Source organism: Myotis nattereri (genome assembly GCF_964212035.1).
Source record: "Myotis nattereri genome assembly, chromosome: 14".
Taxonomy (NCBI): Eukaryota; Metazoa; Chordata; class Mammalia; order Chiroptera; family Vespertilionidae; genus Myotis; species Myotis nattereri.
The window spans coordinates 28,596,574-28,618,178 of record NC_138089.1 but is presented as its reverse complement, the minus strand read 5'-3'; the positions used below and the strand labels follow the sequence as shown (position 1 = coordinate 28,618,178).

At 44.0% G+C, this 21,605-nt stretch overlaps 1 protein-coding gene across 1 annotated transcript in view; it reads right to left on the bottom strand.

The window, feature by feature from the left end:
• Positions 1 to 19,798, bottom strand: part of RBSN (rabenosyn, RAB effector) — a 28,358-nt gene extending 8,560 nt beyond the window's left edge. The window contains exons 1-8 of the mRNA XM_081105669.1: positions 19,681 to 19,798; positions 16,744 to 17,062; positions 11,787 to 11,927; positions 9,513 to 9,613; positions 8,294 to 8,339; positions 8,017 to 8,178; positions 5,902 to 6,143; positions 4,651 to 4,721 (exon numbers count right to left, since the gene is read on the bottom strand). Coding sequence (XP_080961795.1) covers positions 4,651 to 4,721; positions 5,902 to 6,143; positions 8,017 to 8,178; positions 8,294 to 8,339; positions 9,513 to 9,613; positions 11,787 to 11,927; positions 16,744 to 16,891 — 911 coding nt within the window. The 5' untranslated portion in view covers positions 16,892 to 17,062; positions 19,681 to 19,798. The remainder of the gene's footprint in view (positions 1 to 4,650; positions 4,722 to 5,901; positions 6,144 to 8,016; positions 8,179 to 8,293; positions 8,340 to 9,512; positions 9,614 to 11,786; positions 11,928 to 16,743; positions 17,063 to 19,680) is intronic.
• Between the last annotated feature and the right edge of the window lie 1,807 nt (positions 19,799 to 21,605).

The following is a 21,605-nucleotide window of genomic DNA, read 5'->3' as shown; positions in this document are numbered from 1 at the left end:
TAATACACACACACACACACACACACACACACACACACACACACACACATACTAGAGGCCCAATGCACGAGCCGCCTTTCCACCTTCCCATGCTGCCCAGAGGCCCGGAGCGGCTGAGGCAGTGCGGAACCCCCAATTTTGCCCCACCTCCAGCCGCTGGGCACCTGCGTATGCAAATGAATCTACCATCTTTGTTGGGTTAATCTGCATACTCACTCCTGATTGGCTGGTGGGCATCACAAAGGTATGGTCAATTTGCATCTTTCTCTTTTATTAGTGTAGATAGATACACACTGAACAATTTTTCAACATCATTTAAAATGACTGAAAAACAAAGGTCTCCAATATGTATGAATTAAGTAAATGTATATTAATTAGAATTTGAACACTTACTTTCTTCAAGAACAAAATGTTAATGGCATAATCATTAACTGTCCATGCATCAAAGTTGAGAAAATGAATTCACTTGGAATCTTTATTTCAATTTGCTAGCAAATATCATACTACTTAGAAGCCATTTCACATTTCATCGCACTGACTAGAGCAGCGGTCACCCACCTTTCGGACCTCACAGACCACCAGTGGTCCGCAAACCACCGGTTGGCAACCGCTGGACTACAGAGTATAGCCTAAGACAGAGGTGGGCAAACTTTTTGACTCGAGGGCCACAATGGGTTCTTAAATTGGACCGGAGGACCGGAACAAAAGCATAGATGGAGTGTTTGTGTGAACTAATATAAATTCAAAGTAAACATCATTACATAAAAGGGTATGGTCTTTTTTTTTTTTTTTAGTTTTATTCATTTCAAATGGGCCGGACCCAGCCCGCGGGCTGTAGTTTGCCCACGGCTGGCCTAAGAGGACTCTAAAATTTCAGGCCTCACAAAGGGACACACAGTTAATTCTCTTCAAGTGGCATTTCAGACTTTTGCACATAATGTACAAAAGTTTGCAAACACCATAGGCCTCAAGGACTAGCTCTTAAACTCATCACCAAAATAAATGCAACTTAACCTTCTTTGGCCTACTTCCCCTAAACAATTTCACTATATCTAGTAAGATGCATGACGTCGTTTACTAAATGAATTGGTTACACTACATCAGAGTGAAAAACACTTGGCTTTTCTCACTCAAAGGCTACCCAGACACAACAGGAACAACTGGAAAGCTGATCAAGAGATCCCCAATAGCGATATGCAGCCCAGCATTGCATCAATTGCCCCATGCTCTTGGGTCTCATGAACAACTGCTCCCTACATGAGAAAGGCACTTTGACTCCAAATCCAGAAGGAGGAGGAGGAACTCTGCCCAGGGTGGAGCAAGGGATAACAGGGAAGGCCAGAAGCGGTTTAACTCCATCTCAGAGAAACAACAGCAGTTATTGTGTGGTCTTAGAATTGATCATTTACAAATCTGTCACCCCCACCAGACTTTTAAATTCCAAGTGCTGTGATTGTAGCTTTTCATTTTATGTCCTCAGTAACTAGCACATGGATCAAGCTTAATCAGTTTACTGAGAAGAGAAACATTTCAGAAGATCTTGCAGCTATTAATCCAGCCTGAGCATTGGCCACTCAACCCCGCTTCTGAAGCAGCAGCAATTTAAGTTAAATAAGCAGAAAGGACTGCTGCGCTTACCTATTTTACCATCTATAAAACAATCCTAGCTGGAAAAATGTTGGTGTGTGCTGTAATTTGAGGATTCAGTAAGACTGTTCCATTATCTTTCACTACTTAATCTGCAAAAAAGAACACTGGACTAGAATTGAGAAAACCTGTGCTTTATTTCAATATCTCCAAGTCATGTGGAAAATAACAAGGTTGGCCCAAATCTGAAATCACTTCCCCTGGTTGCAATTATGTCAACCAACCGCATTTCCCTCAGAGCAACGATCACATCTGTAGTTATCCTGTTCCTTATTTGTTTACTTGGATAAGGCCTGTGCTCCTACAAAAATGAAGCTCCACAAAAGTGGACATGGTCTTCACTGTTCATTGCTGCAGCCCCAGCACCTAAATTAGTGCTAGGAATAGAGCTAGTGCTTGATAACTATCCACTGAATGAAAGAGTAAGAGAATGAAATGCATGTAAAGCCCTTTAGAACCAGCCTTTCTAAGAGAAGGAGTAGTTAGACATTTGGAAATGTGCTCAGTATGGTAGCTCCCACCTGGCTAGGAAGGCCCATGAACCATAATTGTGTCTGAGGCACAAAGCAAAAACCAACAGAACTCAGGGAGAGGAGTCCCTTGGTAACAATTTCATGAGGAAAACACTGAGTGCCAGATGAAACTTCCAGGAACACAGCTCTCCTTGCTGACGTCCATGTAGAAGACAGTCCTGCTCTAATGTCAAACCAATAGGCAGGGATACAGGAGGGGTGCGGATTCCAGAAAGCTCCAGGGGGAAAAGGATTCTCCATGCCAAGAACTTTCCATTTGGGGGAGGTATGTGTCAGAATCACCTGGGGTTCTGCTTCCAATCTGCTCACAGAGAGGGCAGACTGAAATTCTTGCTCATTTCCCTGCTGTTCTTTAGAAACAGTGCTCTGGCTAAAGAATGGAAAGAGAAAAATCAGGGTCTAGGAGGTACAAATATAAGGAGGAAGGGGCCATAGGACAGTGGTGGCTGAGAGGGCTCAAGAAATAGGATTTGCTCCTCTTCCACTGTCTGCTGCCAGGGGCTGCAGACATCTAGTTGTTAGGATGGAGGGAAACTGGGACAGGGCCTACAATGGTTTCCCTACCTTTTTGCTATTCTCTTCCCTGTGGGCTGGGAAACATTGGGGAAAGAACAGGGAAGGGAAGAAGAGACCCAAAGCAACAGTAGAGTCAGGAAGAGATGTAAAAGAAGGAGTGTTTTTGCCACAAAACAACTGGATTTAGTCTTTCGTGTTTTGTAAGTCAAAGATTTACAAACTCAAGAGTCAGGAAACTCTTTAAGGACTATACAAACAAAAAAGTTAATTTTATATATAAGTTCCACTATGAGCTTAGAACATGGTCATTGACATCATAAAGGTCACTGACACACTTTGTTTTTTGAAACCACTATACAATATTGCCACTGTATGTGTCCAAATATTCTAAACAAAGCACATCTAATCCTACACGCATCACTACAAAAATGACAGGTGGCAACACAGACTTAAAACAAAGGCAGACAATCCTCAAACTGAAAACACTGAATACCTTAATTTTTTCTTCTGAAGGCTGGGAAAACACTGCTGGGATCTGACTTAATAGTAGCACCTCAAATTCTAGCTCACACATCACTACCCTTCAGAAGGAGCAAAGCTCTTAAGAAAAGTCAGCAATTTTTTTCCATAAAGGGAGAGGGGGAATGAGCTATGACTGCTAATAAGTGGGGAGCTTCTTATCAGGATGATGAAAAAGTTTTTTTAATTGACTTTAGAGTAAGGAAGGGAGAAGAAGAGTGAGAGAAACATCAATGTGAGAAACATCAATCGGTTGCCTCCCATATGCATCCCAACTGGGGACCAAACTGGCAACCTGGGCATTTACACTGACCAGGAATCGAACCAGTGACCTTCTGGTGCACAGGATAATGCTCAACCAACTAAGCCACACCAGTCAGGGCGAAAATGTGTGTGTGTGATTTTTAAATATATTTTTATTGATTTCAGAGAGGAAGGGAGAGGGAGAGAGGGATAGAAATATCAATGATGAGAATCATTGATTGGCTGCCTCCTACACACCCCCTACTGGGGATTGAACCTGCAACCTGGGCATGTGCCCTTGACCGGAATCGAACCCGGGACCCTTCAGTCCATAGGCCGATGCTTTATCCATTGAGCCAAACCGGCCAGGGCAGGGCGAAAATGTTTTAAAATTAATGCAGTGGTGATGTTTGTGAATATACTAAAAACTACTGAACTGTATATTTTAAAGGAGTGAATTTTATGATGCGTGAATTTTATCTTCATATAAAAAAGAGTTAGCCCTGGCTGGTGTTTCTCAGTGTTTAGAGTGTCGGCCCACATACTGAAGGATTATGGGTTCAATTCCAGTCAAGAGCATGTACCTCAGTTACAGGTTCAATCCCCGCCCCAGTTGAGGTGCATGTGGAAGGCAACCAATCCACATGTCTCCCTCACACTGATGTTTCTCTCTCTCTCCCCGCTGTTCCCTTGTTCCCTCTCTCCTTCCCTTCAACTTTAGCTAAAAGCAAGGGAAAACTATCCTTGGGTGAGGATTAACAAGAAAAAAAGCAGGAGCAACAGATGGCTAGCTAGATTTGGCTTATGGGCTGGCATTTGCCAACCCCTGCTCTAAAGGAAATGCCTGCTCTAAGCCCTGACACCTCAGTGTTACCCTGAAGTGGCATCTATCCAGGCATGAGCAGGAGACACACTGCTCTTCCTCACCTCCAGATGCTGCACTTGGCAATGGTGCCTGTCGCCTGAGGCCCTTCCCCAACTTGCTCATTCAGAGTAGCTGGGGTCCCCTCAACGTAGCTACAGAGGACGGTAACAGTGCCACACGGAAAGAGACATGACAAAGATTCTCTGCGGTCGGTCACAGAAGAAAAGCACAGCCAGAGTTAAGATTTCCTTTTCAGCTACTAAAGATTTGACCTATAATGCCTAAAACAAGTCAGCAGTGGTTCAGAAAAAGAGAGGAATAGCTTACTTTAATGATGCTGCCATCCTGATGTACTCGGGAGCTTTTTGGTCAACTTTCTCCATGCAAAGCTGTAGTTTCTAAGAACAAAAAAGAAGAGTAAGTGGTGCTCTCAGGGTACAGAAAAGCCTACCCAGAAGTTATGCTGCATCAACAAAGATATATTTAAACTGTATAGTTTTCTAAAATAGAAAAATGCAGATAGTGCATTTTTTGTGGGTTTTTTTGTTTCTTTTTACTGTTATCCATTTCCTGAGTCACAGACCTACTTTCCAACACAAAATCTTGCAGGAAGGAAAGAGGAACAAGGCCTTCCAAGACACAAGCCAGAGTTTACAGAGGCAGAGAAAAAGATTAGTTGTTTTTAGGTGGGAATTTCTAAATTACTTGAATTAGTTGGACTTTCTCTGCCAAGGGAAGACACCAGCACAAGGCATCGCCAAGGCTTACTTCAAAAAAGACAGAAGCAAAAAGCAGTGGCAACTTACAAAATGAGATATCAGGTCATGAACTCCACATAAAGGATGGATAATGGCTGCACCTGCAGCTCAGCATAGGGTTTAATTAACACCATTTTTAGTAACTTGAATATTTTCATGGTGGTTCCAGAAACACAGCCATTATAAGCTGCAGAACTGCTAACAGGGACCCTTCAGTGCCATTAGCCAGACACTGTTCCTCTGCTCAGAGTTTCACATGAGTTGCCTCCTCTCCCAGGGCTCATCTCCTCCCCTCATCTCTTCCCACTTCCCTCCCTACCCCCTCAGCTTGGCCATTGGGAGGCCAGCCTCTCTGACACTAAATCTCATGTGTTTGTACTACACTATGTTCCTCTCAAAGTAGCATCTACTAAAGGTGTTCTAGAACTGAGGCATGTGAATGGACTTAAATGGGGACAGGACTCTCCTGGCCCACTGTCACCACCAGCTCCAGCTTCCACCCTCACTCACAGAACCTGTCCACACCACATGGCAACAATCCTTTCTCCTCTTGTCCCAGGGCCACCAAAGCCTCCAACCTCTGTTTTCAAAAGGGCAAGAAAGTGAGGGAACAAGTTTGTGGCAACACACCCAGGATGTGTCTGTGACTCACCCAGGGCCCTAAGTTAGGAAATCATGCCACAGAAGCCCTTTAGCAAAAACTAAAAATGAGTCAAAGAAACAACTTTCCAGATCATCCTCCCAAATCTGCAGGCATGGATGTAATGAGCAGCCCCATCTGCCTCTCGAATCAGACCCAGGACTGTACTCAGCAAGTCACCTCATAGAGCTTCACAATGTCGGGGATGTGCTCCTTCTCGTCAATCTGCTGCTCTCTCTTGAGCAGCGTGCCCTTGCAATGGGTACAGCAGCGGATCCGGTCATCATCCTTCTCATCCAGGACAGAGCTCACACTGCTCACACTGCTGATGCTGCCCCGGCGGGAGCCATGGACACTGTTGGGTGACTGGCTAGGGCTCGTATGGGAGCTCACAGAGTCCTTGCTGGCACTGGTAAGCTTATCTGTAAAGCACAACACAGGACAGGCAGCAGTGAGCCTGAAGCCTCCAATCACTCCACTGCCCACGACAGGAGGGGAGTCCATGCTGCTGGCGAGATAAGAGCAGGCTCTGCCTATAAGCAAGAAGTACCCATATCTCTGCCTCTCTGGGGTCAGGTTCTGTGGCGGGAGGGACTCCCATTGCCATCCAGGAGAGGGCCAGACCACCTAGTCTGTCTTTGAGGTTCTAAGGCCCAGCCCTAGCCTAGCCTTACCTCCTACCGCCCCCTCCATTTGCCACGCCTCAGACACAACCCACATTCTTCCTGGACTGTCCTGACAGCCTTCCCCACTCCCAAACACCTGACTCCTACACCTTCCAAAGCTCAGTTCAAAGGCATATCCTCCAGGAAGGCCTTCCATAGTCCTCGAGGCAAAAATGATCTGCCTTTCCTATCAGTTCTTACCATGTTGCCCCTCATGGAGAACTTTTCACTTTTCTCCCTATGACAGGTTATGTACACCCCTGAGCTGCACTAGGAATCTGTGACTCTTTCAGGGTAAAAATGACTTATTCATACTTAAATCCCTACATATACTACAGGGCCAATTCACAGCAGCTGCCCAGTAAATGTTGGTTAGTTAACCCAAGAGGAGAGAGGTGAACAGTGTCTAACAGTGAGCTTATAAAGTCTCAGGTGAGACAGAGAGTCGATCTCAAGGAGAAAGGGAAAGTATCAAGGTAATGTGTGCCGGTGGATGTCAGAGCTGGACAGAGGAAGCATCTGCTTCTGCCCCATGTTGTCCAGATGCTCCATAGCCAATAGCATATGCAAGGTCAGCGGAACTCTCCAGGGTTGCAAAACCACCCAAATGTCCCAGAATTGGCCAAAAGCCCATAAGATCATCTTGAGCAACTTCTAACCAGCTGAGATTCAGAGTTCTGGACATCTGGTTCCACCTAACCTTTGTAGCTTCATTCCCACAATTCTCCAATGTCTTCCACACTCTCCCAAATATTCTGTTTGCTCATCCACTAACCTTCCACAGGGCCTTTCCAAATTCCATGCCTTTGGTTCTGTTTACCCAGGATGTCCTCCTGCCCCATCTCTTTGCAATCCTAGTCATCTTTCAAGGCACTTCTTGAACATCACTTTCTGACCTTGAGGAGCCATGCTCTCGCTCTCCCCCAGCCTCCACAACACTCAGTGTCTCTTGTATTATGGCATTACAGCCTGTTCTATATGACAATGAACATTTGTGACTTTTATCTCAAAGAAAAGGATGAGTCTGCTGCTCAATTTTTAAGACCATCTCCTATAGTCTCCTCTCAACCCCTCATCTGCCACTTCTATGCAAAGCTGATAAAGATTTGGTCAGCTTCTCCTGAGTGCCTGATGCAACTTCTCTCATTGTACTCATCTCTTGTAAAGCAATTATCTGCTTGTGAGTCTATATCCCCTGCTAGATGCTGAACTCCTTGGGGGAATGAACAATGCCTTATAGACCAGAGGTGGGCAAACATGACTTATAAGCCAAGTCCAGCCTGTTTTTGTATGGCCCTTGAGCTAAGTATGGTTTTTACATTTTAAAAAGTTGTTTAAAAAAAGAAGAAATGTCCCAGAGACCATATGGAGCCCACAAAATCTAAAATATTTACTATCTGAACTTTACAAAAACAGTTTGCTAACCCTTTTTGTAGACCATTGCATCCCTGGCCCTTAGCACAGTGCCTACCCTGTTCTGGGCTTCATTGAATCAACAAGTGCATAAATAAAGATCCCAAACACCACTAATTTAAACAAAAAAAGTTCAAAAATCACCCAGTAATAATTAACAAACAAGCTAGTCTCGGGAAGAGATTAGGGTCTAGGGTCCCGTTGCCATGTTACCTACTTGCCAAGGGAAGGCTGATGAGCTCCATACATTTCTTGCACATTATAGACCCGCAGAGCCGGCAGTGGTGGCGGCGGTTACGGATGCTAAACTTATTCCCACAGTCTGGACAAAAAGGGACATCCTGGTCGTTGACCCAAGGCACCACAGACTTTTCTATTGCTTTGAAAAGAATAAAACAAAAACCAAACAAATGAAAAAGCAAGCCATTTAAAAAAGAAATTCGGTCATGGAGAAAGATAAATAAAATAAATGTGAGCAAAGTTCTTAGAGTTACCTCGGATCTTAGCTGACTCGGCATTCGTTCTGTCAAATGCAGTGAGCTGACAAGGAGAAAATAGTGCCAAATGTAATCATCAGGTGATGGATACACTTTTCACAGGCAAGAGGCATTAAGCGGAAATGACCATATCTGCATTTCTCAAGTCTCACCTCTCATCTCCAGTCCCACAAAGTCACGTGCAATTTCACATGGGATAATCTAGAAGGCACCTCCCTTTCTATGACCCACTTTCAATCTCTTTATTGTCAGTTAGCCCTTTAAGTCTTAACCAGGGGAAGGCAAAGATGTGATGGGGGTGGTTCCTGAAAGCAATGGAGAACTCCTGATTCTCCACAGTCCTACTGGACAACTAACCTAGCCACATATTTCCCTCCTTCACAGTACACATAAAGAACTGTACCAGGTCCTGGCCGGTGTGGCTCAGTTAGTTGGAGTATTGTCCCATACACTGAAAGGTTGCAGGTTCGATTCCCCGTCAGGGCACATACCTGGATTGCGAGTTCAATTCCTAGTCGGGGTGCATAGGGGAAGGCAACCGATAGATGTTCCGCTCTCACATCGATATTTCTCTCTCTCTTCCCTCTCCCTTCCCTTCTCTTTAAAAATCAATAAGCATGTCCTCGGGTCAGGATTAAATTTAAAAAACGTAAAAAACAACTATACCGGTGTTTGCTGCCATGCCCACCACACAATCCAGCTTATATACAACAAGCATCTCTAGGGTCAAAGTAAAACAGAGTGACCGTGGCATGGGACACGCAGTCAGACCAGAGAACAAAAGGCCCAGCCCAGATGTTTCTACACCAAGTTCTCCTCAGAGACCTGGTCACCAGCTCCTCTTTGCCAAGAAATGGTGTCACACACTATGCGCCACTGTGTGATTACGCAAGGTCGAGAGGCTTCTCCAGAGAGGAAGCGGAAAGGCTCTGAAGACAGAAAGGTTTTGCAGTGTTCAGGTGGGTTCATAGGAAGGAAAAGGGAAACTGGCTATGTGGCAAGTCTGTCAACCTGGGCTATTTCCTTCAGTAAACCAGCCAGCGAGAACTGTCCCTACATTCTCTGTACCTCTCTAGGTGAGGCATTGCTCTGCCAGCATCAGACACTGCCAGCACCCAATATATACAATCTACATAACACATGCTGCAGAAATGTAATTTTCCCCCAGAAAATATATACTTGCAGAAAAAAGGTGTTTTAAAACAGCAAAATTTACCTTTTCCAACCTGATTATTAATTTATTGACTTCAACAACATAGTGGTCAATCCTGGCAGCTCGGTGTTTTTTAAAGTCTGAAAGATGGCTTCTCACAGCACCTAGAAGGAGAGGAGGTGAGAGATATATGACTTGTCATTTCTCTGAGGAAGCCTCTCTACTTTGCTGCTTATCCTCAATAAATTTTAAAAACAAGTAAAAATTCTAGGATTTTAGAATCTAAAAATTCAAAAACTAGGAAAGCATCCATGTATATTTCCTTTTCTAACCATACTCTAATTAAAATTTACTTTTGTGTTCTTAGGGGTGACTATAAATATTAACTTCTAAAATTTGCCATTTGCTTAACCTTCCCAAAATTTGTGACTTCCTTCAGCTATTGAAACAGGCAAATTATTCAGAAAATCACCCTGATAATTTAACATTAGCTATCATGAAATAAGTTATCAAAAAAGCTAATAAGGCCCTGGCCAGTATGGCTCAGTTGTTTGAATGCTCTCCCATGTACTGAGAGGTCAGAGGTTCAATTTCCAGTCATGGCACATACCTGGAGTTGTGGGCTCGATCCCCAGTATGGGGCATGCAGGAGGCAGCCAATTGATATTTCTCTCTCTCTCTCTCTCTCTCTCCTTTCCTCTCTAAAATCAATAAAAAACATATTTTTTAAAAAGCTAAAATAGCTGAAACCGGTTTGGCTCAGTGGATAGAGCGTCGGCCTGCGGACTGGGGGGTCCCAGGTTCGGTTCTGGTGGAGGGCATGTGCCTGGGTTGCGGGCACATCTCCACTGGGGGGTGTGCAGGAGTCAGCTGATCGATGTTTCTCTCTCGTCGATGTTTCTGACTCTCTATCTCTCTCCCTTTCTCTCTGTAAAAAATCAATAAAATATATTTTTTTTAAAAAAGTAAAATAATTCACATACCTGAAATTTCTCTTTCATGTTTCTAATTGGCTTTCAGATATAACTCATAATTACATGTGTATAGTATTATTTTTAAAGCCATTTTCTCCTGACTTGATGAAAATGTTTCTACTTCCCAATATGGTAGCCACTAGCCACATGTGGAGATTGAGCATCTGAAATGTGGCTAGTGTATGGCTGGAAAACTCACTTTTAATTTTATTTAATTTTACTTAAATTTAAATATCTATATATAGTAGTAGTTAGTGGCTATCATATTGGACAGTGCAGTTCTGGAACTTTCTTCATTCAAAAAGACACATTCTGTAGTGGCACTATAAGAATATGATAAATGACCCTGGGTAAGTATTTCCCTTTTTAGAGCCTGTTTCCTCATATATAAGTGGGAATGAACGTCACTATGCATTCTATCTCACAAGGCTTTGGGTGAAAGGTGAACAAGGTAATGAATATGAAAATATAAAAAAGCACATGTACCCGAAACCGGTTTGGCTCAGTGGATAGAGTGTCAGCCTGCGGACTGAAAGGTCCCAGGTTCAATTCCGGTCAAGGGCATGTACCTGGGTTGCGGGCACATCCCCAGTAGGAGATGTGCAGGAGGCAGCTGATCGATGTTTCTCTCCCATCGATGTTTCTAACTCTCTATCTCTCTCCCTTCCTCTCTGTATAAAATCAATAAAATGTATTTAAAAAAAAAAAAAAAGCACATGTAAGATTAACTAGTTCATCTCTGTGCAGCATGATCTTTTGGTAACAGTTTTACTGAAATATTAGTCACATACATACAATTCACCATCTCAATTCAAATGTACAAATTCAATTGTTTTTAGTTTATCCAGAGTTGTGCCACTATTACCAAAACATATTTTAGAATATTTTCATCAACTCAAAAAAGATGATTATTTTTAAAATATATGGTACCATAATTATGTGTTTCATAAAATTAACTGCGCAAACCAGTGCCTCTCAGTAGGCAGGTAATGTCCTATGTGAGAGGAGACAGTCCAGTCAGTGGAATCTGTGCCTGGATTGATGTCACAGACGTGGATCCCGACTCCAGTGTCTGATCCTGGGCAGATACCCAAGGGGTGTGATGAGTGTTAAATGAGAGCACCCATGGGAGCACCCATGGGAAGCATTTAATGCAGTGCCTAACACAAGGGAGGTGCTCAGCTCATTCTTGTCCATTTTCTCCCTCTCACTACACTAGACATAAGGTCCACAAAAAGCTTAGACCATTCTGGTTTGCTGATGCCTCTTCAACCAACTCTTCAGACATTACCAAGAACATAGAGATGCTCAATAAGCATTTGCTCAATAAACATTTGCTGAATGAATGAAGAGAGTTTCTTACCAAGCTCTTGGGGTTCCCACATGTAAGGATCAACCCCTCCATAACTGAAAGACTCGTATCCTTGGGTCCCTGACTCTGCTCGGTCATCTCCTTCTCGTTTTAACAGCCTGTTCTTTGCTTTTTTAGCCTTCTGAACAAGACCTTGAAAAATAGAAAAAAAACACCATAAATGAGTCCATAAAAAACAGTCAGTAAAGAGTGGAGGGAGATCTTAAAACACAAGAGTTAAAGAAATAATTATGCTTTGTATAAAAAATGCTCAAGTCCTAGCCGGTTTGGCTCAGTGTCCGATAGAGCGTCGGCCTGTGGACTGAAGGGTCCCAGGTTCAATTCTGGTCAATGGCACATGCAAGAGTTGTGGGCTCGATCCCCAATGTGGGGCTTGCAGGTGGCAGCAGATCAATGATTCTCTCTCATCACTGATGTTTCTATCTCTGTCCTCCCCTCCCTTCTGCTCTGAAATCAATAAAGATATATTTTTTTAAATGCTCAAGAAAATTCTGGATCCCAAATAAAATACAATAATAAGCATTCAACCACTATACTACAAATACCAGAGCAATCTATTCACTTCTCAGTATTAGCAGTAAATGTAAGAAGTCCAATTAAATGAAAGTGTTAAAAACAATTTCAGTGAGGGGACCAGGGTAACGGAAATATTTTTTTCTATATCTTAATTGGAGAGGTGGTTACATGAGGATATACAATTTTCAAAACTCCCCGAATTGTATACTTAAAAGCTTATGTGTAAACTAAACCTCAATTAAAGTTTTTTAAATCAATACTAATGTATTTACCCTAGGGACTCATGACTAAACACTTCTTGTTTACCTCCAGGATGAGATTCAGCCAAACCATCATCCTTGAGCTGTGTTCTCATAATGCTGAACTGTACATAGAATTCTTTTTCCTCTACTCACTTACCAAATGTATGTGTGATAATATTGACAAAAAGCTTCAAGAAACAGATATAACACTTAAAACACAACACATCTAGTGGTAAAAAAGAGAAAATGAATGTTTCCTGAATTAATTCCTTATATGTACCAGGCACAAAGTAAAGTACTTTCTTTCCTTCTTTTTTTTTTTTGGTTAATCCTCACCCGAGGATATTTTTTCCATTGCTTTATAGATGTTGATGTTTCTCTCTCATTGATGTTTTTTTTTTTTACTTTTTTTTTTTTATTGCTTAAAGTATTACAAAGGGTATTACATATGTGACCTTTCTTTTTCCCGCCCTTGACAATCCCCTGACCTCCCCTACCCCCCAGTGTCTTATGTCCATTGGTTATGCTTATATGCATGCATACAAGTCCTTCGGTTGATCTCTTACCCACCTCCTTCCTGCCCCCCAACCCTCCCCGGCCTTCCCGCTGCAGTTTGACGATGTTTCTTTTTTTAAAAATATGTTTCTATCGATTTTAGAGAGAGGAAGGGAGAAGGAGAGACAGAAACATCAATGATAAGAGAGAATTGTCAGTTAGCTGCCTCCTATATGCCCCCTACTGGGGATTGAGCCTGCAACCCAGGCGTGTGCCCCGACGGGAATCAAACTGTGACCTCCTGGTTCATGGGTTGAAGCTCAACCACTGAGCCACACTGGCCTGACTTATCGAGATTTCTATCTCCCTCTCCCTCTCTCTCTAAAAATCAATAAAAACATATTAAAAAATAATTTTTTAAAAAAGAGAGAGACATCAATTGCTTGCTTCCCACACATGGAGGGGATCAAACCTACAACCCAGGTACATACCCTTGACCAGGAATCAAAACCACAACCCTTTGGTGGGAGGATTGATGCTCTAACCACTGACCACACCGGCTAGAGCTAGCAAAGTACTTTCAAAAATACCTTACGCCAGTTCATGCTCACATTATGAGGCAGGTGATATCCCTACTTACAAATGAGGACATGACATCAAAGAGGGGAAAAGATCAGAGCTTACAGGCACCAGGGTTAGAACTGGAAACCTCATGTCTGAAACAAGAGCCTCAGTTCTTCCGAGCCAGCATTGATTTCAAAACTGTGCCTCTGCAGAAAGGAGTTCAGCCACCTCAGTTGAGGTGAGAGGACCTGCTATCAAAATAGAACAACAGTCAACTGGTGGAAAAAAGAATTCTCAAATCTAAGTTGCTCTCATAATGCTCTTAAATCTTGGGTGCCTGCTATCCGTTTCTGCCACTAGAATCAAGTAGAAAATATCAGATTTAATACAATATAACCATAGCCCTGGCCGGTTGCTCAGTGGTTAGAGCATTGGCCCACATGGTTTGATTCCCAGTCACGGGCAGTACCTCAGTTGTGGGTTCTATCCCCCACCCTGGTCGCAGTGCATGTGGGAAGCAACCAATTGATGTTTCTCTCTCTCTCTCTCTTTCTCCACCTCCTCCCTCCCCTCCACTCTGTCTAAAACAATCAATGGGAAAAATATCTTCAGGTGAGGATTTTAAAAAACAAACAAACAAAACCACTCCCATAGCTTTTCAAATGTAAATGCAGATATGGAGGGGCTTGGGGGGGGTGAAATTAACAAGGTTATAGACATGTCCATTCAGGCTAATAAGCTGATTCTTTATCAGTCACTCTGGTATGGCTTTCTCCAACTGGAAAAATAAGGTCCTCCAGAGCTAAAGGACACCCTCTAAAATATATCAAGTAGTGTTCTTTACAACAGGAGAGAGGAAAGTACCTGATGTAACAAAGGGTTTAGGAGACAGGAAACTGAAGTTAGAAAACATCAACTCGTTTTTGCAAACAAGACTAAACTGTATTGAATTAAACAGGCCGACCACGCCCTGTAGCCTTTAGGAGGCATAGAAAAACCTGGTGATCTCACCAGGGTAGGTGTAGCCCTTCAAGGGGGGCCAATTAAGAACAAGCCCATATGATTTTAGAAAACACTTACAAGGCAGAAGCCAAAGTTAATTCTCAACCACCTTTTCTTCTATATAGATGTGCTAAACTGAAGTTGAAACGGGGCTGGAGCCCAAACCCACTGACCACTTTTTAGTAATGACAAGTTTATATTTTATTTAAACTGCCTCCAAAACCTGAAACCACGGTTCACTCTTTTGGTTTTAATATTTCATTTGCTTAAATTAGCAATGTCATAAAATTTCTAAAAAAATCAAAAGACCAAATGGAGAGGTGTTCCTCTTCTCAAAGAATTTCTCAAAAATCTCTGATATCCATCTTTAAAACTTTATTTTCCTGATTCTGAAATAGAGAAAATTACAACATAAGTAAGAATTCTTCCCTGACTAAAGAATGCTTAACTCAATCTCTTAGTAGAGACTGAGGGGGGAGGGAGGTGGTGGAAGGAGAAAAAACAAGTGAATACTTTGAAGTTTCTTTCACAAGGAACGAAATTTCCACTCTATTTAGTATTATCTAGATTCTCATATCTATTATTCCCTAAATAATCTTAAATATTTTTCCTCTAATAAAGGGGGTATTATAAAAGACATCTGAGGACATTCTATAACCTCTCTACCCACTAGCACCGAAGTATTAGTGATATCACAATATATGACCCAGTTCAGCTGATGCTACATCTGGACACGCATAGAAAATCATGGAGGCCCTTCAGTTGTCCAAAGGAAATTTAGATAATTTGTTTGTTTTCCAGCTGCAGTATATGCAGTGATGCCATGTGGAAGGAACAGCATTATTAGACTTAGAGGTGATAGAAGACCTGGGTTCAAAGCCTAGCTCTGCCAATTCCTCTGTGACCCTGGATAAGTTATGCATCTCTGAGCCTCACTTTTTCTCTGTAAAATGAGACCAATCACCTTGTTGCAGGGTTGCTAGGAGAGTCAAATGAAATAACGTATGTAAAAGAACTCTGAGAACTGTACGTGCAAAAGTTGGGTGTTGTTTTTTGTGGGGTTTTTTTTTGGGGGGGGGGGGTTCCTAATGGTTATAACTCTGCACCAGCCTCTACAGTCAGAATCCAGCTGGTCCATCACAGGCCTCAGGATGTTGAAAATGTTTTACATTGCAATGTATTTGGACAGAAGTTATAAGTGTCAATGTTTTCAGCAACTCTTCTTTTCTGAACGAAAACATGTGACACAGAGTGTGACTTTTGATTGGAGAGTGCATGGGATTCACATGTGTGCAGGCCAAAGTACACTTAGGAATACATGACCATTCCTTTCTCCCACCCAACAAAGATCTGTGAATATAGCATCCAGATCCTTTGTCTCATTGCCTTCAGAAATGCTACCAGCTGTAAGCAGGTTAGCGGAATCACTAAAAAGTGAGTTCCAGAGCAGCTGCATTGTATTTAGGGATTTCAATCTGAAGTCCAGGAAATGAACACTACATATAGTCAAAATTACTTTGAAAAATTATTTCTGCAACTCTCCAGGACCTGAGTCCTTGGAAGGTCAAAAACCAAGTTTTAACTTTTTAGGTTGTTTTTCTGTTTTTCAACTATGACCTTCCTTTTCCTGGGCTGCCGGGGACAAGGTCTAGTTGAAGAAAGAAGGATGGCAGGAAGGCTTGAATTTGTGACAGTAAGTCAGTAATGTGCCTCCACTTTCAAAGCAAAGGAAAGGAATCCAACTCCAAAACCCTCATAGGCTGGCAGTTAGATCATTTAAACAGCCTAGCAGGAGGCAGCAGAGCACAGTAATTGTGTTTATTAGGTTCAAAGCCTAGCTCTGCCCAATTGTGTGCCTTTAGGGCAAGTTATCTAATCTGTGTCTGATACCCTCATCAGTAGAACTGGGTTCATAGGCACATAGCTATTGAGAGGATTAAATGAAGTTAATATACAGGGAGACTTTCAGCAATGCCTGGCACATGGTAAGCACTAGATATATGTTTGTGACTATTATTATTAATTTATGATTATCATGTTCTGGTGGCAACATGGAAGCTGATGAAAATTATCCCATGAGTTAAAGCTCCCACTGACAGAATGGGATAAGCAAGATCCTCCCCTCTTACTTTTAATTTGCCCTTTGACATCATGGTCTTCCCCGGAGTGTTCTTCCTCATAATGTGTCTGGAGCTGATAGAATGACTGCAGGTCCTTCAGGCACAAAGGGCAGAGGAAGCCTTCCCGCACCTCCCCTGGGTCATCCAGAGAAGCCATGGGAGTATCCCTCTCAACCCCCACAATGCAGGGGCCTCATGTCAAGAGTCAGCCTGACTCCTCCACAAGGAACAAGGCTCCCGCAGCATTAGCTTAACCCAGCAGCACACAGATGATGGGGAAGTGGCATCATGGCCGTGGACAGGGCTTCCTCTCTGGAACACGAGAAGCCTTGAGAAAGGAAATAAGAGAGGGGGGTTAAGTCAATCAGGCAAATTAGCAGGAATTGAGAATCCCCCCCGCCCCAATTCAATAAGGGTCTTTAATGTTTGCTCAGCAGAAGTTTGAGAACACAAACTGCTTTCTCAAATCCTTAGATGAAAACACAAAACCTAAGATATGAGAACATCACAGGACAATGGAAACTCAATAAAGTGGGAAACACAGATTCTTGAAGCTAAGAAAGGAAAATTCAACTTCAACAGCAAACACAATACTAAGGCAATTCTCTAACATTTGTCCCAAATGGTCTAACGTCAGGAAAGTGTATAGCCACAGGGGAAATGTCTGAAGTACTTATCAACAAACAGAAGTATTCCTTTGACTCTCTGTACCCTGAACATTTATTCAACCACAAACATCGAGCTCTTGCACCTGTGTTAAAAAAACACAACAATTAGAAAGATTGGGTCTGCCCTAATAAAACCAAACTGAACAAAAATCCCAACATCAGTGTAAGGAGAGCATTAGAAACCTAGTGGTCAAAAAGAACAATCTTGCCCTCACTGCTTTGGCTCAGTGGATAGAGCGTAGGCCTGGGGACTGAAGGGTCCCAGGTTTGATTCCGGTCAAGGGCATGTTCCTTGGTTGAGGGCACATCCCCAATCGGGGGTTTGCAGGAGGCAGCTGATCGATGTTTCTAACTCTCTCTCCCTCTCCATTCCTCTCTGTAAAAAATCAAGAAAATATATTTTAAAAAAAGAACAATCTTTTTAAAAAACATTTTTACTGATTTTTTTTTTTTTTTTTAGAGAGGAAGGGAGAGGGAGCGAAACATCAATGTGAGAAACTTCGATCAGCTGCCTCCTGCATGTCCCCTACTGGGGATCAGTTGAAACCCCAGCATGTGCCCCCGACTGGGAATGGAACTGGTGACCTCTCTGTGCATGGGACGATGCTCAACCAACTGAGCCACTCTGGCCAGGGCAAGAAAAATCTATTTTGTGTTTTCTATTTGTACAGCACTTTCTTTCCAGTGAACTTACTAGATTTTATAAACCAGTAAGTGACAGTTGAGCAGGCAGCCTAATGTTCTCACTGCCTCAAAAATAAAAAGACCAGCCCTGGCCAGTTTGGCTCAGTGGATAGAGCATTGGCCTGCAGTCTGAAGGGTCCCGGGTTCGATTCCCGTCAAGGGCACATGCCTGGTTGCGGGGTTGATCCCCAGGAGGGGACGTGCAGGAGGCAGCCGGTCAATGATCCTCTCATCACTGATGTTTGTATCTCTCCCTCTCCCGTCCTCTCTGAAATCAATAAAAATATATATTTTATAAAAACCACACAATAACGATTTTAAAGACTTAAAAAACAAAAAGACTTGGTGCTTGAACAATTTAAGGCTCAACAAGTTACCTTCTCAGTTTTACTGGGCCATGGCAAAGTCACTTCCAATGTCACCTCAGAAAGACACCCGGCCACAAGGAGAACCCAGACAAAACCATTCCACAAATGCAGAGACATTCCTCCCGCAGAGCTCGAGGCCAGAAACCGAGAGACAGAGAGAGAGAGACAGAGAGAGAGAGAGAGAGAGAGAGAGAGAGAGAGAGAGAGAGAGAGAGAACGAACGAGAACACACTGTCTGGCGGGTGAAGCGGGGCAGGGTGACAGGGACCCAGAAAATAAACAAATGGCACATCGGGCCCCTGTGTTTTCCTTCCGGTGAAGAAGCCCCGTGACTGGCTGCACACAAGCAGATCTCAGCCCAGTCCCCTCCCAGCCCGGGGGTCCTCTGGGCTTTAACCCCGAGAGCCCCTTCCTTCCGGGGCGCTCTCCCCGAACGACCGCGAGTCACACACACAACCTTCACCTCAACCCAGCCTCAGGGTCTCAGGAAATGCCCGTCGCCAGGGCCTCCTCCCACCTGACGGGGCAGCCCCTGCCCTGCTTCACGGCACTGAGCTCCGCCTAAAGAGACGGCGGAAGTTTTCCCCAGCAGCACATCCGCAAGGTCTAGCCCAGCGCCTGGCACAAATCGCGAAGAAATTCGATGAAACGCTAAGATCCTGTGACCAAACATCACCGCCAACCAAGCTCTATCACAAAGCCCCAAACCAGACCCCACAACCATAACGTATGCGCGTCCTCAAAATAACGCACGGCCGTCTGGCTCCTATCCCACCAGCTCGAATGCTACGCGGCCACATGCCCACCAGGCGACACATCACACAGCGGCGTTCACCACGGCCTCAACGTCGCACAAAACCCGCCTCCACACGAGTAGGCACAGGCGGCAGAACCACACACCACACGGAAGACTCACCCCACAGAGCAGACATGACAACTCCACACACCACACAGACCCCACACAAACTCAGGCCTCAACACACCGCCGCCCCTCAGCCACACAACCAAACACAAGTGCACACGCCCCGCGTAACCACACAGCCCAGCAGCGCCCACTCAAAGCAAGCACCCAGGGGCGAACCGTGCGGCCCGAAAGCCACATCGCCCACCAGGCGCGGCACACCCACCACAGCCACACCATCCAACACCCGCGCGCCCGCCCGTCCCCGCGCCTGAGGGAGCCGCGCCCCTCGCCCCTGGGGTCAGGCCTGGCCAACCCTCTGTACCCGGTCGGGCTTCCGCGGGCTCGCAGGCCCGGCCAGGTCTCCGCCCAGGCTCTGGGCCTCCACAGTTTCTCACACAGCCGCGGACGCCATCTCCATCGGCGGCTCGGCGCTCGACAGGAGCACCTGCGGCGGCGCGGAAACCGGAAGGCAGGCTGAGCGAGGAGTTCCGAGTCCTCGATGGGCGCCCGGCGGCTTCCGCGCAGGCGCCGTAAGGAGACGTTTGGGCGTTCCCAGGTGCTCACGTTCAGTGCGTTCAAGTCAGCCCCTCCCCCTCCTCCCCTTGAACAGGTGGGGAAACTGAACCGGGGGTGCAATGAATGAGGCAGCAGGGGTGGGGTGGGGACTTAACACCTCCTACCCCAACCCCAACTACAGTTCTAAATTAATTCACGTCGATTAAAGTTCCCGAGAGCTAGAGATAATAGGAATATTCTGGAGAGTTAGAGGATGCGGTGTTGTAATGTACCCCGCGAATCACAGAAGGATGCCTCAAGAAGTCGAATTAAAGAGTCACATTTATTGCAAACCAGGACTATGAGGGGCCCTTCCCCAAATCTCATAGTAACAAGATGGTCGAAGATCCAAGGTTATATAGGCAAAAAATCACAAAGGTATTGATTACATCCCAGGGTTTGGAATGAGGAACCTGGCTCGCAAAAAGCAGTTTACAGAAGCAGAAGCAGCGTGTTAATTATAGTTTTGGGTCTCGGGGGTCACTGAATTGACAGAAACACATTATCTAGAGCCCTCGGGTCTGGAATGAGGAACCTGGGGTAAACGTAGGCATGTTATCTAAATTACAGTTTTGGGTCTCCAAACACTGAGTCAACAAGGATACGTTAACGGGAGCCCTCTGACCTTGGGATAGCTGTGCCGTCCTTCCCAGGTGAAGGAAAAATGTGCTTTCTAAGACCAGTATGACCACAACCCATGGGATATTCACAGTACAATCAATAAGGCATTTAATCAAATGGGATGATTTATATAATTCAGAAAATCAAAATAACCTGTCCATTGTTAAACAAGGCAAATTGGTACCATACTTCAGTGGAAAGAAAGACCCGTGTTAGAGCCACAGGAGAGTGAGGACCTAGAACGAGAGGGAGTATCCGTCTGCAGGGTGTGCAGTATGCTCAGATCTGGCATTTTCAAATGCAGAGCAAAACCATTAGGGGAGGGAGAATTGGAGAAAGGTGGTCCAAAGGTACAAACTTCCAGTTATAAGATATATAAGTAGTAGGGGTGTCATGGGTAACAGGATGGCTGTAGCTAACACTGCTGTATGGTAGGAGTAACCCCTAAGAGTTTTCATCACAAAGAGATAAAACATTTTTTGGCTTTATTTTTATTGTGTCTATAAGAGAAGATGGATGTTAGCTGAATCTGTTATGGTAATCATTTCACAATATAGGTAAATCACGTATATGTATATCATGCTGTATGTCTTAAACTTACATAGTGATGTATGTCAGTTATTTCTCAATAAAACTGGGGGGGGGGGGCACAGCATATGGTGTAATTGTCACATGGACAAAGAGCAAACAAAACAACCAAAAAAATCTACAGTGAAATATCACCTTACACCTGTTAGAACAGCTATTATAAAAAACACAAGAGATAAGTGTTGGCGGATGTGGAAAAAGGGAACACTTGTGCAATGTTGGTGGGCATGGAAATTGATATAATCACTGTTGAAAACAGTATGGAGGTTCCTCAAAAAATTAAGAATAGAACTATATGATCTAGCAATTCCACTGCTGGGCATTTAGTTGATGAAAATGAGAACACTACTCAAAAAGATATATATTACCCTCTCCCCCATTCATTGCAGTATCTACATAATAAAAGCCTAATATGCTAAGTGTCTGACCAGTCATTCAACCAGTTGCTATGATGTGCACTGACCACCAGGGGGCAGACGCTCC